The sequence below is a fragment of the Anopheles merus genome, unplaced genomic scaffold (assembly GCF_017562075.2).
Source record: "Anopheles merus strain MAF unplaced genomic scaffold, AmerM5.1 LNR4000020, whole genome shotgun sequence".
In the NCBI taxonomy this organism is placed as follows: domain Eukaryota; kingdom Metazoa; phylum Arthropoda; class Insecta; order Diptera; family Culicidae; genus Anopheles; species Anopheles merus.
The window spans coordinates 151,503-168,081 of record NW_024427600.1 but is presented as its reverse complement, the minus strand read 5'-3'; the positions used below and the strand labels follow the sequence as shown (position 1 = coordinate 168,081).

The window sequence follows — 16,579 nt, the reverse complement described above, 5'->3', positions numbered from 1 at the left end:
GCAAAATGACCAAAATGGGCAACATAAAATTAATAATTTAAGTACTTTTCAACACTAATCTTAGGAAAGAGAGAGTGTAAATTTTGTTTAAACATGTTTGTCTACCTATTGGCATTAATTAAAATATTTACCGACCCGTATTCGCGTTGCCGAAAATAGGAGTACAGCCTGCCGAACATAGGATCAAACTGCCAGCAATAGGAACAAAAACAGTTCATGAATATCGCTAGAAAATGCATTTCAAACGGCAAATAAAAAAATAGCACAACATAATACAATAGTTTATCGTTCAAAGTAACGTCACTTTCACGAAAAATAATGAAAATTGTAAGTGTACGAGCAGTTTTTGTGAAACTGCTGCACAAACCTGCCCAATACTGGTACATTTACCCTATTTTGATTTGCACTGCGGTCTTCAACCGGACTTGCGTTTCGTCTTATGTTTCATTTTCATCAAACACTGTGCGCTACGGGTTTTCAATCGGACTGGCATCTTCTTTTAAAATTATTGTTTTGACAACAGCGTTTATTATGGTTCTGGGGAACACCCAAATGTAGAGAGGAAACCGTTGTAGAGTTCCACTGCTCGACAGGAGGAAACTCCATCGCGATTGAATCGCGATGGCGGGAGGTGGTGAGAGGATATAGGGGTCGGAGGACGGACTCCCGGCCTCTTTTCGTGCCAGTTACTCGAAGAATAAGAAATTAATTTTGTGATTTTTCGCCACTAAGAAATATCTACGAAATTTTCTTTTAAGTACCTTTTCGCAACAATTATACTATTGGACATCTCTTTGTTTACAAACACTGTGCGCTATGGTTTTACAACTGGACTCGCATTCTTTTATAATCATTATAACTATTTCGATATGCACTGCGGTTGTTGCGAAAAGGTACTCAAAGAAAATTAAGTAGATATTTCTAACGGCGAAAAATCACAAAATTAGTTTATTCTCCGAGTAACTGGCGCGAAAAGAGGCCGGGAGTCCGTCCTCCGGCCCTTTTATCCTCTCACCCTCCCGCCATCGCGATTCAATCGCGATGGAGTTTTCTCCTGTCGAGCAGTGGAACTCTACAACAGTTTCCTCTCTACATTTGTGGTGTTCCCCAAAACCATAACAAACGCTGTTGTCACAACATTCTCCCCATCAGTTTAGCGCCCCTGGGTGCTACACTCCTATGACGTTTGTTTCTGCTCGCTCTGTTCTCCACTGCTGTCATTAATCCCATGCGGTCTCCCTTGTTGTTCTTTGCTAGCCTCATCACTTGACTTAACCTTTTCGCCTACATCTAGAACCGCAATTTTGGTCGCCGGACGCTCTAAAATCCCGTTTACCGTCTGCACTGTCGCTCTTCTTACTTGCCCATCCCTTGCACAAATTACGCTTAAAACTCTCCCCATCGGCCAACTGTTCCTCGGCAAATTTCCGTCCACGATCACTACAACATCGTCTACCTTGATGCGCGGTGCCGGATGAAACCATTTCGATCTGCGGGTAAGTGTAGGAAGATAATCCGCGATCCACCTCTTCCAGAACAAGTCCGCATTCCCTTGTGTGGCGCTCCAAGACGATTTAATCGATGCCGGGGAGTCATCGAAGAACGCCGTAGTTTTTCTTCCGTCTGAGCTGCCTAGCAGTAGGTGGTTTGGGGTTATGGGAAAGTCCAGGTCCTCATCGAGCGGTATGTAGGTCAGCGGCCGGGAGTTTACCATCATCTCAATCTCCGTCATCGTGGTGAGCAGTATTTCATCTGTCGGTAAACGTGGTAAATTAAAATTACATAAAATCTTCTTTACTGATTGTACCAGGCGCTCCCAACATCCACCAAAGTGCGGTGCGGCCGGCGGATTGAAGCTCCACTTCAGCTCGGATGAGCTGAATCTCGACTGCAGTGTAGCTTCATCTACTTCCTTCAGGGCAGCGTTGAGCTCTCGTGCGGCCCCAATGAAGTTAGTGCCCCTGTCACTAACAATTTCTCGCGGTGAGCCTCTTCTAGCGATGAATCGACGGATTGCTAGGATACAAGAAGCAGTAGTTAGCGAATGGGCCAGTTCGATGTGTATCGCACGAGTCGTGAGACAGGTGAACAGCGCTCCCCAGCGCTTTTCCGAGCGTCGTCCCACTACCACAAGTATCGGTCCGAAATAGTCCAGTCCTGTATGTGTGAAAGCCCTTTGAGATACGGCTAATCTCTGGCGAGGAATGTTGCCCATCAGCGGCGGGTTTGGTAAAGCATTCTTCACCTTGCAGTGCTGACAGCCACGTCGAACCCGGTTAAATTCCATCAGCAGCTTTGGTACGTAGTAACGAATACGCAGTTGGTTTATCACCGTTCTGTGGCTTCGATGGCAGTACCGTTCATGGAAGTCCCTGATGATTAGGTCGGTTACGTGATGTCGTCTCGGTAAGATCGCCGGTTTTGCCAATGATGCTTCTACAAAAGAACTTTCAGTTAACCGCCCACACACCCTCAATATCCCCTTTTCGTCTATCATAGGTGATAATTTGTACAACACGCTGTCGCGAGCAATTGGCTTCTTCCACGGATGATTTTGCTGTGCATCACTCTTGAGCCGCTTAATGTCCGATGAAAATCCATCGGCCTGAGTCCAGATGAGCAGCGACTGCTCGGAATCCAACAATTCCTGTTGTGTCAATGGACCATCGATCTTCGCTAACTGTTGAACATGCCTTCGCATGTTCCCGATGAAACGATGAACGTAACCCACCGTCCTTAACAATCTCTTCCATCGCGAGAATCGCGCGAAATCAACTACGGTGGCATCTGCAACTTGATGCATTAAACTGTGGCGAAATTCTTCCAAGGTTTCACCTGGGTCGACAGGGTTAATCGGCCACTTATCTTCTGACTCCCACAGGAACTCAGGACCGCGGAACCACCTGCTGGATGAACACAAGTCAGGATTCCCTTGCCATTTGGTTCCGTCGTCGGCAACGTTGACCTTGGTGGAGAGCCAGCGCCATTCATCTACGTTCGTTGTTTCCACTAATTCGCTCACTCGAAATGCGACGAAGGCACTATATCGTCTATGATCCGAGCGAATCCAGCTCACAACGTTGCGTGAATCCGTCCAAAAAATCCTTTTTGTTATTTTTAGGCGATGCGCTTTCATTATGTGATCTGCGAACCGGGCTCCTATCACTGCCGCTTGGAGTTCTAAACGTGGTATAGATAGTAACTTCAGTGGAGCAACCCTTGTCTTGGAACCTACAATCGCACATTCTACGACGCTGTTTTCCTCGTACCGTAAGTACACCACCACAGCCATTCCATATTGACTCGCGTCACTGAAGACATGCAACTGCACGTTTGTTGTATTGACTGATGTAATACCTCTGTAACATCGTCTGATGACAATTTTTTCTAGTTCGGGCAATAGTCCAACCCACTTCTTCCATTTCTTCCCTGATTCGCCATCGACAGGGCTATCCCAAGTCGTACCGGATCTCCATAAGTCCTGTAGTAGAATCTTGAGGAACATCAGAAAGTGGCCAATGAGCCCCAAAGGATCGTAGATCATCATCAGCGTGCTCAAAACTTCACGCTTTGATGGTAGTCTTTCTAATGTTAACAGCTTCTTATCTATGCGTGGAGTTATTCGGAATGTAAACGTATCATCCGAGGTATTCCACCACATACCCAATACTTTTTCGGTCCCTTTGTCGCGACTCATGTCGATGGACAGTTCGTCATTAGCTCCCCAACGCATCTTTTGTACAACTTCCTTAGAGTTGGATAACCAATTTCGGATTTCGAATCCGCCCTGCGCATGTATAAAGCGTACGTTTTCTGCCAATGTGACAGCCTCTTCGACTGTTTCTACGCTCGCCAACATATCATCCACATAGTGCTCGTGTTTGATGCACTCTACTGCGCGTGGGAATCGCTGGGCAAACCTCTCCGCGTTGAGGTTTTTAACAAATTGAGCGCTAGATGGTGAGCAAGCGGCCCCAAAAGTCATAACTGACACGGCGTAAACGCTAGGACCTCCGTCCGATTTATTACCATCATCCCAAAAGATCAGCTGGCTTCGTTGATCGACAGGCTTCATGCGCACCTGGAAAAACATCTCACGGATGTCGCCAGTCACGGCAGTGCGAAACTCGCGAAATCTGTACAGCACTTGTACCAAACTAGTTAACTGATCTGGTCCAGTTAGCAAAAATGTGTTCAAGCTTGCTCCGTGTACCTGCGCCGCAGCGTCGAACACCATCCTCAGTTTACCGGGCTTGTTCGGATTGTAGACGGGGAAAATTGGCAAATACCAGTCCCTTTCCCTTCTCTCTGCTAGTTCTCGTTCCTGCATCAGCCGAATGTATCCCTTCTCGATGTACTCTCGCATTTTGGCATTTATCGCAGTCTCTAACACTGGATCCTTACTCATCCTTCTTTTCAGGCACGCATGACGACGGAGAGCCATTTCTCGATTACAGGGGAGGCGTACGTTGTCGTACTTCCACAACAATCCTGTTTCGTACCGACCGTGTAATAACCGTGTATCAGAACTGAGCATAGTAATTGCTCTCTCCTCTTCCTTGGAAAGCAGTTTACGGGGAGTATTGATTCCCATAGAATCCAACGAAAAATATTCCTTCAACGCTGTGTTAATGCTTTCCCCCCCATTCTCATTACAGATACATAAGTGGAAGTTATTGTACGTGGTTCTACTTACGGTTGTCGGTGTAGCACATGGACCAAACACAGTCCATCCAAGTCTCGTCTTTGCGGCGATTGGTTCGTCAAAGCTCCCTTCAGCGCACCGTGACGGTTTTCCCAGGTGGATATTGTCCATACCAATCAGGATTCGTGGCTTCACTCCAACATAAGAAGCTATCGGCAGGCCCCTTAGGTGTGAGTATTTCTGGGCCAGTTCCTCGAGCGGTAGCGTTTGTGCTGGAAGTGATAACTCATTCACTGTGTGCACCTTTTGAAGATCGTATGTTGGAGCTCCCCTGTAGACACCTGATACCCGCAGCGACACCATTAACGAATTGGCCTCCTCGCGTGTAGTGTCACCAGTCCATTTCAGGCACAATGGATGTGGAATGCCCTCAATGCCAAGTTCGTCGATCAACCTTCGATCAATAAACGTCGCCGAGGAGCCTTCGTCTAAGAAGGCGTAAGTGTTGACATCCTTCTTCCCGCCGTATATTGTGATAGGTATGTAACGAAAGAGTGAATTCGGTTTAGTGCTAACGTGAGTGTTCAGTGCGTGTTGTGTGCTGCCGCTGCGTTGTGTAGTGTCACATTCAACGTGAAGCAGTTGGTGGTGTTTCGCCTGGCATCCGTCCATGCCGCAAGGAGATCGGACGAAACACGGACCTCGGTGTGTTCCGAGACATATATGGCACCGACGATGTTCGTTAATATAAACTCGACGTTCCTGGATCGTTAGCTCGTGAAACCTTGCGCAATCTACGAGTGTGCGACATGTATCGTGGCAAAGCGCACATGTAGTGGTACGGTGAACGTTTAGGTGGTGGTGGTTAGTAAGTGGTCGGCGCGCCGGTTGTGATCGCGTCGTTTCGGTGTGTTGCGTGTATTTTTCGAACGGGTTAACCTCGGTACTCGCGGCCACCGCAATTTCAGTAAACCACTTGCCGAATTCTTCTATGGTCTTCCTCGGTAACTTCACCTTATAGCGTGCCCATTCCAGGCGTCTCTCGGCCGGTAATTTTGCAACTAACTCCTTAAGCAACGCAACATTGCAATTATAATCTTCTAGACCGGACGCTTTTATTGTGGCGCACAACTTGCGTACTGCCTTGCCAAAGTTCGCCAAGGTATCAAGCCTTTCGGCTCTGACTGGTGGTAACCTTCTCACCTTATCGACGAGGTTGTCCACTATCAGGTCGGGACGACCATACTCTGTCCGCAGAATGTCTAAAACTTCCTTTAGACCGTCCGGGAGTAGAAGCACGTGATCCACGGACTCTAATGCAGGTCCACGTAGCGCCTGCTGGAGTCGGATGAGATTTTCGTCATCAGTGAAACCACAAGCCTTGGTGGATCGTTCATAAACGGCTATGAACAGCGGCCACTGCTCCACAGACCCTGAGAACACAGGGAGCTCCTTGGGTGTGCTATCCCGCGCGGCCTTTTGACTTGGCGTCAAAAGGTTCCCCATTACGGCATTTTGATTCGCGGGTGTCGGCTTCAACGTCGAGTTGACGCCGTATGGTGCCGCCATCGCCATCGCGCCAACCTGGTTTGGCTGGCCAAAGTGCTTGGTACGGTGCGTTTTGATGGAGTCTTCCACCGCGCGTCTCCACTGTGCATATTCCCGTTCCATGGCAGCGGCTTGGTCTTCTGCCAAGGTCCGGTCGTAATCCGGGGGGAAGCTGGACATTGCTGGGGACGATGGTTGATGACACCGGCTTGCGTCCGCCATCGTGCATTCCTCTCGTGATGACGTTGGTGTTGCTTCAGCGGCTAACTGCGTAGCGCCCGTTGTTGCCGAGTTATGTTTCACTGTGGTCGAAGGTGAATGACCGATGCATTCGCCATCGTGATGAACCATCAAGTTTGTTCCAATATCATTCGTCTTTTGCATCCAGACTTCTGTTTTCCGCACAAAATCGCTTACATGGCTGCCTCGATCTGAAATCTCTTCCTCGAGTTCCAGTTCACATAGTTCCAGTTCGAGCTCCTTCTGAACCTTCTCGAGCTCAAACTGTTTCCTGCGGATCTCAAGCCGCTTCCTCCTCACCTCCAGGTCGCGGGGTAGTCCCGCGGGCTGCGAGGCTGACTCGTCTTTGTTTGCAGCATCTTCCACGACGCTCACGCGCCTCTCCGGGGAGATGCTGGACGTTTCACCTAGCTGCTGCTGCGTCTCCACCACCACACAGCTTGCGTCCTGTACTGCTCTTTCGTTCATCATCGCAACGAAACAACGTTCCTTCACGGTTTGTGTCACTCGCGGATTCGCACTACTCCCGGTGGCGAGATTTATATACGATCGTATCGCGCGCGTAACTTCGGAATACTATAAACGATTACTCGTCACTGCACGTTCGCGGCGTCTTCACTATACTTTCAACTGAAAGATTTACGAGTTATTCCGCGCGTTTGTTCGTATTACTTCGGTTGAAGATTTATATACGTTTCAGTGTGGTGAACGAATCCAAAGTTTGTATATTTATCACTGTGAAGAACTAATTTTGTGAAATGTTGCGAAAAGGTACTCAAAGAAAATTAAGTAGATATTTCTAACGGCGAAAAATCACAAAATTAGTTTATTCTCCGAGTAACTGGCGCGAAAAGAGGCCGGGAGTCCGTCCTCCGGCCCTTTTATCCTCTCACCCTCCCGCCATCGCGATTCAATCGCGATGGAGTTTTCTCCTGTCGAGCAGTGGAACTCTACAACAGTTTCCTCTCTACATTTGTGGTGTTCCCCAAAACCATAACAAACGCTGTTGTCACAACAGCGGTCTTCAACCGGACTTGCATGCTTCTTGATGTCTTGTTTTTCATCAAACACTGTGCGCTACGGATTTCCAACCAGACTAGCATTTATTTTTATACTTACTTATCCGGCACTACAACCGCTTTGGTGCTCCTGCTGCCTCAGGAGTGTCCGAAACCGCTCACGGTCTCGCGCCTTCGTCTGCCAGTCCGTTATCCCATCCTTAATGGCAGATGCCTCCACGCCATCTTGCTACCTTAATTTCTTGCGATTCTGTCGGTTCCGGGTGCCATATTATTTTTCGTCTAGGTGACAGTAGCATGACACTATCTGCTTGTGGCGCTTCTAGCTGTTCGTTAAACTGGTCGTTGAGTTATTCATCAAAGTACTGAGCCCATCGCGAGAGGACCTCTGGCTGGTTACTAAACAGATCTCCATCCTTGTTGTGACAGCAGGTTACCTTAGGTTCAACGTTGTTTCGGTTACCTGCTATCGCTTGGTAAAATGTTTTTAGAGCGTTCCACCTCTCGCTCGTAGTTTCATATCTGTTTTCTGGTAGGAAAGACTCGTCTAAAGCGGCTTTGAATTCCTGTTGGACAGTAATGTCACTGAGAGAGTCTGTGTTGAGCCAAGGCTGCGTTTTTCTTCGCCCCCATTGGCACGGGGTCGGGCAATTCTGCAACGTATCACTAAGCCAACCAAGTAGTGATCGGAATCGATGTTGGCTCCTCGATATGTTCTCACAGTTATCAGACTCGACTGTCGTCGGCGGCTTATTAACACGTGGTCGATCTGGTTATTCACTCCACCCGGGTGCGCCCATGTAACCTTGTGGATTTTCTTGCGCGCAAATTTGGTACTTCCTACAACCAGATTGTTCGCTGCGACGAACTGGACCAATCTACTACCATTATCGTTGTAGATAAGGTAGTAGCAGACTGCAACAGCCAGAGTATTGGCAGTACATTGGCTTTCTACCGACTTTTGCGTTGAAGTCCCCCAGGATGATTATGAGGTCATGCGGCACGCATCTATGCTTCTAGCGAGGCGGCCGTAAAACAGATCCTTCTCCCCTTCCTCTTTCTCTTCGGTAGGGCCGTGAACGTTTGCGAGGCTTATATTATAGAATTTGCCTCGCATCTTTTTTTTTATAATCAATAATATTATGTTGGGATTGCACTACGGTCTTCAACCGTATTTGCATTCTTCTCGATTTAAAACCAAACACGCATTCTCTTTTCCTAGTCAGATTCGGGATTTTACCGAACTCATCTTTTGCCTTTCTTTCATTAAAAGCTGCGCGCTACGGCTTTTCCAGACTCGCGCTTTTCCGTCATCTCTTATCTGCACGTTTTACGCACCGCCAACAAAAAAATCGTACCGGCTGCGCCAATTGCAGAATTCTTGTTCGGTGTTATATTATTCGCCCTTCTTCGGCGGTGGTTCAATAACAATTGCCAACCTATTCTCCCTACTTGTATATGCTTGTCCCTCTCTGTCACTGCTATTGCACTCTACATGCGAATGTTATAAAAATCCTTCGTGGAAGAATCTGTGTCGAAGAAAAATGAGTACAAATAGTACGAGCCGAGGCCCAAGAAGTCGCGCCAAAGCCGGTCGTAAATCAAGGCGATGCTGACGGATTCATTGATTACCGTGGGGTGGTTCACAAGTAATTTCTTTCGAATGGCCAAACGATGAACAAAGAGTACTATCTAAGCGCAACGCGGCGTTTGCGGTCCTCCATCCGGTGAAAGCGGCCGGATTTGTGGAAAACGACAGCTGGTTTTTGCACAACGATTATGCGCGCTCCCAAACGGTCATCATTTTGAGTTTTTCGCAACAACTGGCACCGATATTGTTCCGCAACCGTCATATTCGCCAGATTTGGCATCAGACAACTTCTGGCTGTTCAACAAACTAAAACGGCCGCTTCGGGGACATTATTTTTACACTAACGAGGAGATAGAAGCCGCAGCGACGGCAGAACTAAAGGACAACCCAGCATCCGCGTTTTCCTCTTGATTCGAGGAGTGGGAGAAGAGGTGGAAGAGGTGCATTGCATCGGAAGGGGATTCCTTCAACCTTCATTTTGCCTTACAAAAAAAAATTAAGTAAAAACGCAAGTCACTTTTTTTCGGACACAGTAGTATATGATACCAATTTAAGCTTGATCGACTCGAAACAGCCGACGGAAAAGTTTTTTTCTACAAGCATGGTTCTCCTTAAACCAATCAATTAATTACTTCTGGAATATTTTTTGAATCAATAACGATGGATTTAACAATTGTCTTTTATCCAAAATAAAGTTAAAAAATATCACTAGACACTAGATAGCTGCACAGCAAATGTTTTTGCTAACCTTACCATCACAGAAAATGTTCGCCACGATTGATCAACTGTCAAATTCATGCGCACGGTTAAGCCGGCGTCCCCGGATAATCGACGTTCTAGTGTACAACCCGTAGCCGGTCTCATGGTACAGTCGTCAACTCGTACGACTTAACAACATGCCCGTCATGGGTTCAAGCCCCAAATAGACCGTGCCGCCATACGTAGGACTGACTATCCTGCTATGGGGGGAAATCAATAAGTCACTGAAAGCCAACCCCACAAGTGTGTTGGCAGGCCTTGACCGGCATCGGTTGTTGAGCCAAAGAAGAAGAAGAAGTGCAGCCAATGCAGCTCCAGTGCAGGTCGACATTGGACAATCCTGCGTCAATCAGCTCGGGGGGCAATTTGCAACAGCCGCGGTGGAACGTAGCGTCACAATATGCACAACAGATGATGCAGCCGGTGGCCTCTAGCGGTTCAGCACACGAGAAGCAAATAGCCGCCATCGCGAAATCACGCGTAATCACAGCACAACACTGCTAAGCCGAGCAGGAAAAAACAGCAGGAAACCACAGTTGCGGTGCAACTAAACAATTCGCCAACACGCAACGATGATGTGAAGCAGTTTAATAGTCCGTAGAATAGGCAACAATGCGATGCGACGCAGAAAACACAAGAAATTTACTGAAAAATCACAGAGCGCGACGAAAGTGCGGCCGAACAGTTAAACGTCAAACGTTCTAAGACGACTGTCAAGAGCGTACGCGATGCAAATTAACAGTCGTTTAATTATACTGCTCGATTTTTTCCCCCGTGTTTGCCTATATGCGATATCGAGCAGTCGTTAACTGTTTTGACGATCGTTAATTTTAACAGGAATGAACAACAAATGAACTCGGTTAAACCAAAATGAACTTTAAACGACTGTTAAAATGTGTTCATTTATTCGCGATGCCGGCTATTGTTATAAGCAATCCACTGCACCATTAAAGGAATGTGCGTGAATCCATCATCCTTCTATGCTCATACATCTTGTTATGATTGTGCCAAATCCCGATTGCATCGATTCCCGTAGGAATGTGCCTACTCGAGCTAATAATTGCATCGATTCCATCAAGGAATGTGCGCTACAACCACTATCATCTGCATCGATCTCATTAAAGGAATATGCGTCCTTCTATGCGCATAAAGCTCATTTGTGATGGAGTGCTATCGGCTAAGAAATGTGCTTCACCTGCACTTATACTTGCCACAACACTAGATCCATCGGCATCAATCCCTCGATTCAAGGAATATGCGTGGTAATCCAAATTCACAAACCACTCACCGGTATTGACTGAAACCAAAAATCGATCTATTTTATTATAATGAAACGTACATAATATCACAACACACAACTTCACAATATCACTCATCTCCCACTCAACTGCGCCATTGTAGTGACCGGAGAAGGGCATTACCATTTCGGACTACATCAACACATAAAACACTCTCAGTATATGACTTCCAGCTGACAATTCTAACTCAACTGCTGTTTATTATCTCTCCTCATCATGTCGTGCATCTTCATACAGGTCCGAATTTCTCTGACTCTCTCATACTCTTCATATCTATCTTTCTCTCTCATTACCTCTGTGTTTGCTTTCTATATACTATAATTCCTACACTAATGTTTCATTTTCTCCGTAATGAATTTTGATTTCCTCATTTCGTTTACGATGTAAGATTACAACTACCTTAAGTTGTTCATTTTGATCTTTTGTTATTTTTAAGCATTTTAAAAATTATTTTCCTATCCTATTTTCTTCCTTCTGCCCAAACTTTGGTTCATTGCATCGGTGTGTAGTGCACGGTCAATAGACATAGATTTAATATCTAGGACGGTGCGGTCTTTCTTATGGGATGGGTCTGGGGGATTTCGAATCCAATGGACGCAATTTGCCCTCCCACGCAGACGAGGTGGTCTCAATCTTCACATTCCCGCGATAACTGCAACGGCGTTGCTGGTGAATCGGTACGTTGCTGGGCAGCGATACCTAAAAGTCGGCGCTCAGCACATTGCTTATGCTGGAAATCCCCCAAACCTAGGTTCCATTGCTACATCATATCCTTGCCTTCGGACGGTAATCCAGCAGATCGCATACCTTTCGGTACCTACCATCACGACCAAAAGTTTGCGGCAAATGATGATCGACAGACTTCCGGACCCCAAAGTGGCTTTGGAGTCACCTTCCACAGCGATGGATCTGGAAAAACGTCAGCAACTTCAAACTATCATCACATCAACGGTCGATGCTGTACTTGCTGGTGCACAATAAGGTGCCTCTTGGACTGCTGCTCGATAGGGTGAATCGTGCTTCCTCAGTCTGCTCATTCTGCTCCCGGATAGAGACTCTGGAGCACAGATTTGCCCTGTGTTCAAGGGTATCTAGTGCTTGGAGCATACTAATGCAAGCTATAGAAGCCATCGTTCCAAACCACAACCTAAACTTCCCATCCCTCCTCTTGCCAATTTTAAGTCACATTAGTATACGTAAGAGGATTCCCATCCTAGGTTTGTTTGCAAATTACATCATCCACATTGTTGGAAATAGTGTTGGCCGTTCCGGTCCGAACCTAGTAAAAAAGTTCCGTTCTTTATGTAGGCCGTTCCGTTCCGATCCTTTATACAAAATCGTTCCGTTCCGTTCATTCCGTTCTTTCCGTTCATTTCGTTCTTTCCGTTCATTCCGCTCCGTTCCGTTCATTCCGTTCATTCCGTTCCGTTCCGTTCATTTCGTTCTTTCCGTTCATTTCGTTCTTTCCGTTCATTCCGTTCTTTCCGTTCATTCCGTTCCGTTCAATACGTTCTTTCCGTTCACTCCGTTGCGGTCTTTGCCGCTTCAATATTGTCAGCAAGGTGCTATCGTTCGTGCGTTCCGTTCTTTAAAAAAACCGGCTTTGTCCGGCTGTTGCTTGCTGCATGCAAGATAACTGTTCACTCTTTCTCGCACACAGTATGTGTTGCCTGTGCACTCTCCCATGCTCACAGGAATATTCATCGCACTTCGTCGCGTATCGTTTATAAAAATCGTGATAAGCGAAACCAAAATATGTTATTTGGTGTTATGGTGTTATTTGTAACATCTATTATACTTTTTGTTATAATTTAGCTTATCCTAACCAGACAAATAATTATTATAAAAATTAAATCTGTACTCATATGGCAGAACGGGTTGGAAGAGATGTATTTCAATATGCGATTATGAACAACGAAAAATAAAATGTATTTATTTTTTATGCCACGATATCCGCTTGATCTTGGTACTCGGCATGATTCCAATATTTAGCCATTCGATTCGAAGCATTCTGTTCCATTCGACAACCGTTTGAGTGCCGTTATGTTGTAAACGATTTATGTGAAAAAAAAAACTATTTGTTGTAAGTAGTAAGTGAACTTCAAATAATTAGTCAATCTCGTGATACAATCGTCAACTCCTACCGCTCAATAACATCGGCATGGGTAAAAGCCTCGAATGGATCGTGCCCCCATACGCTGGGATGATTATCCTGCTATGGGCATTTAAGTTACTGATAGCCAAGCCTATTAGTGGTACAGGAAGGCTTTGACCGAAAATGGTCGTCGCATCTACAAAGTTAAAAAAATGCTAGATAATAAATGCATGCTTTATATTAGCACAGCTGGTACAGCTTACTGGATATAGGATGAACCCATTTGGATTTGGTGATTTCAGAATGATGATTTAAGAAACGCCTTTTCATATCCTGTCTCAAGTAACACCTCCCCCCCCCCCCCCCACGGATGACAGTTTGGCTTGACAGTGACAGCTCTGGGTCGGTTCATTTGCACCCCAGGTTCACGTTCCGTTCTTTTTGAAAAATGAACTAGTTCCGTTCCGTTCCTTTTTTTTAACGAAATTCCCAACACTAGTTGGAAACAACAATGCTGTGATTGATGAAGAGATCCTTAAATGTTCTTTGTAAAACCTGTACGTCCTCCTTACGTGTATCCCAATTTCCAAATGTTACACTACATTTTAAGTTGTTTAAAATAAACAATTTCTATAAAAAAAATTTTCAATATTTTTTAATAATCAGCCTGTTACCTTGTGTTATTCCGTGTGCATCAATCTTTTAGAGACTTCATTTAGATTGTTTGAACCTTCGCTCGCATATATAATTTTGCCGATTAGTCCAATATGTCTGTCTTCTTTCGAATTTCTTTGGCTACTATCGATGGAGTCTAATTTTCATCAGCTGTTTGCCTTGACCTTATTCGACCTTACTTTAAGACCTTAACCGAACTTATCGCTAATATGCTCTAAAGGTACCAAAATCGGTCAGTTAGGCACTGGTCTAATCTTGTTGCTCGCAACATTGTTGCTGGCGAAATGTATGGATTTTGACAGCTAGCGCAACTTTGTTGCATGCCAAATTCAATCCAATTTGATTTTTGTCTGGCAACATTTTTTATTTACCTTGGTCATGATGATCGGGTGTATGAAATGACACAGCAGCAGTGTGCGTTTTGTTGACATCCGCTAAATTTGGATTTTAAGCATTTATAATACATTGTTTGGTGTATATTTTGTTTTTATCAACACGTTATTCAACAAGTGAATGATAAAAAATAAACTCTGAGCTGTTAATTAGCAATTTTTTGACGCTAAACAATGTCAAAGCGAAATGTTGCAAGTAACATTCATAGACCACCTCAGCGATATGTTTCCGAGCAACAATGTTGCGCGCAACAAGATTAGACCGCTGCCTTAGCTGTCAAATTGTCAATTTGTCGTCCTTTCATCAGCTATCATAGCAGTTTGCCTAGCTCCATCTGGGATGGGTTGAATTTGGAATTGGTCAAGCTGTCGATATTTATATCGAGCAAGATAGCTCGATGTGTGAAAACATTTGCCTGTCAAATTATGCACGAGGCTGATATTGTCACTAACACTAACACTATAAAAACCTCAATCTATCTGGTTTGCTGTTATAATGAGTGAACCCTTCGGGCCAATGTTTTTGAACTTATAACCCGTTATCAATTTTGGTATTGTATCATAAGCATGGTAAGAACAATGATTCCCTCTAATATTTTTGACATATTCTATTATTACCACAAACCTCCATAGCAACTGCATTCTTAAAATACTGTACCTTGTTGGTTAAACACAATAACGATTCATGAAATCAACAACTTCATTATTTTTCATTCTCCAATAGCTCCATAGTTTATAATCAAGTCTTCTAAAGTTGATCTATCATCACGTGCAATCCGGTTGAGTCTCAATTCTGTCGTAATGTTTTAGCATTTGGTTTACAAACAAATCGTATTTGTTTATGTTTGCATGACCAACAATTCTACCGATTTTATGTTATTATTTTCAAAAGAAGGAATTATTGCCCAGTTTTCGTTCGTATTACACTACTTTCTTTTAAGTAATTTTTATTTAGACGTATGGTGCTTCCAACGGCTCTAACAAGATTTTCATTTTGTATTTTTTTCTGCATCAAGAGAGCTATGTTGCAATAATCATCAGTCAGCACCACATCTTATTTGCTTTAATGCTTTAATTCTATTAATTGTTGTCACATAATACAAATAGTCTCTCCTTTCTTTTCGTTTTTGATAATTGTTTGATTGAAGTTGTTTTGGAATCCCTTGTTTTATTCTTTCTTTTTAATTGTATTTATCTCTGTTGCTTTAACTATCTCTCTGTGCACTTCAGGCCGCGAAGCCACGGGGCTTTCTCAAGCTGAGAAAACATTCTCAAGCACTCATGTAAGTTTCTCAAGCACTCAAAACATGTTCTCACTCTGAGAAACTGATAAAGCCACACAAGTTTTATTTGGAGCTTTAAATAGAAAATAAGTTTTTGATCGCATGTTTTTAAGCTTTTTCAATTGTAAACATTGAATACATTTTCCAAAGTGATTATCGAAAAACGAATAGCACAATTGCTTATACAGTGGAACGTCGATTATCCGGGCAGCTCGGGACCGGGCGGTTACCGGTTAATCGATTTGCACGGATAATGGTCCAAGAAATGTCAAATTCATATAAAAATTATAAAATTCACTAGTTTTATGATTAATTCATCTTAAATCAATCGATTAATCGCAAGTAGAATATTATTTGAATCTATAACTATATATTTAACAACAAAAATGAATTTCGAAAATACCACTAGACACTACAAAGCTGCACAAAAAACTGGCTGCCCACTTGACTATCGCTGCAAATGTTCGCTGTACGTTTGATCAGCTGTCACATTTATGCGCACGGTTAAGCCGCCCGCCGATTTATCCGCCCCCGGATAATCAACGTTCTACTGTATTTCAGTAAGCCGATCGCTGCATTGTCAACTTTCTCAAAGATTCTCAAACCGATTTTGTGCCGATTCGACAAACGTTGTGAACACAGGTTTCTCAAAAGCATTCATGAGTGCTTGAGAAAATGAGCGTTGAGAAACCTCATGGCCCCGCGGCCTCAGATAACAGCCGGAATCGCATTCTTCTGACCGTGGTCTTTTCCTGCATAGGCCGCGGAGCCATGGGGATTATCAACGCTCATTTTCTCAAGCACTCATGAGTGCTTTTGAGAAACGTTTCTCAACGTTTGTCGAATCGGCACAAAATCGGTTTGAGAATCTTTGAGAAAGTTGACGATGCAGCGATCGGCTAACTGAAATATGAATAATTGTGCTATTCGTTTATCGGTAATCACTTTGGAAAATGAATTCAATGTTTGAAAAAGTTTAAAAAACATGCGATCAAAAACTTATTTTCTATTTAAAGCTCCAAATAAAGCTTGAG

At 44.4% G+C, this 16,579-nt stretch overlaps 1 protein-coding gene across 1 annotated transcript; it reads right to left on the bottom strand.

The window, feature by feature from the left end:
* Positions 1-1,691: 1,691 nt before the first annotated feature.
* On the bottom strand, positions 1,692-7,071 carry LOC121601039. Its single transcript, XM_041929833.1, has 2 exons — positions 4,697-7,071; positions 1,692-1,752 (listed from the first exon to the last, which is right to left on the bottom strand). Exons 1-2 carry the CDS (start codon positions 6,902-6,904, stop codon positions 1,729-1,731), a joined length of 2,232 nt encoding a protein of 743 aa, XP_041785767.1. The 5' UTR covers positions 6,905-7,071; the 3' UTR covers positions 1,692-1,728.
* Between the last annotated feature and the right edge of the window lie 9,508 nt (positions 7,072-16,579).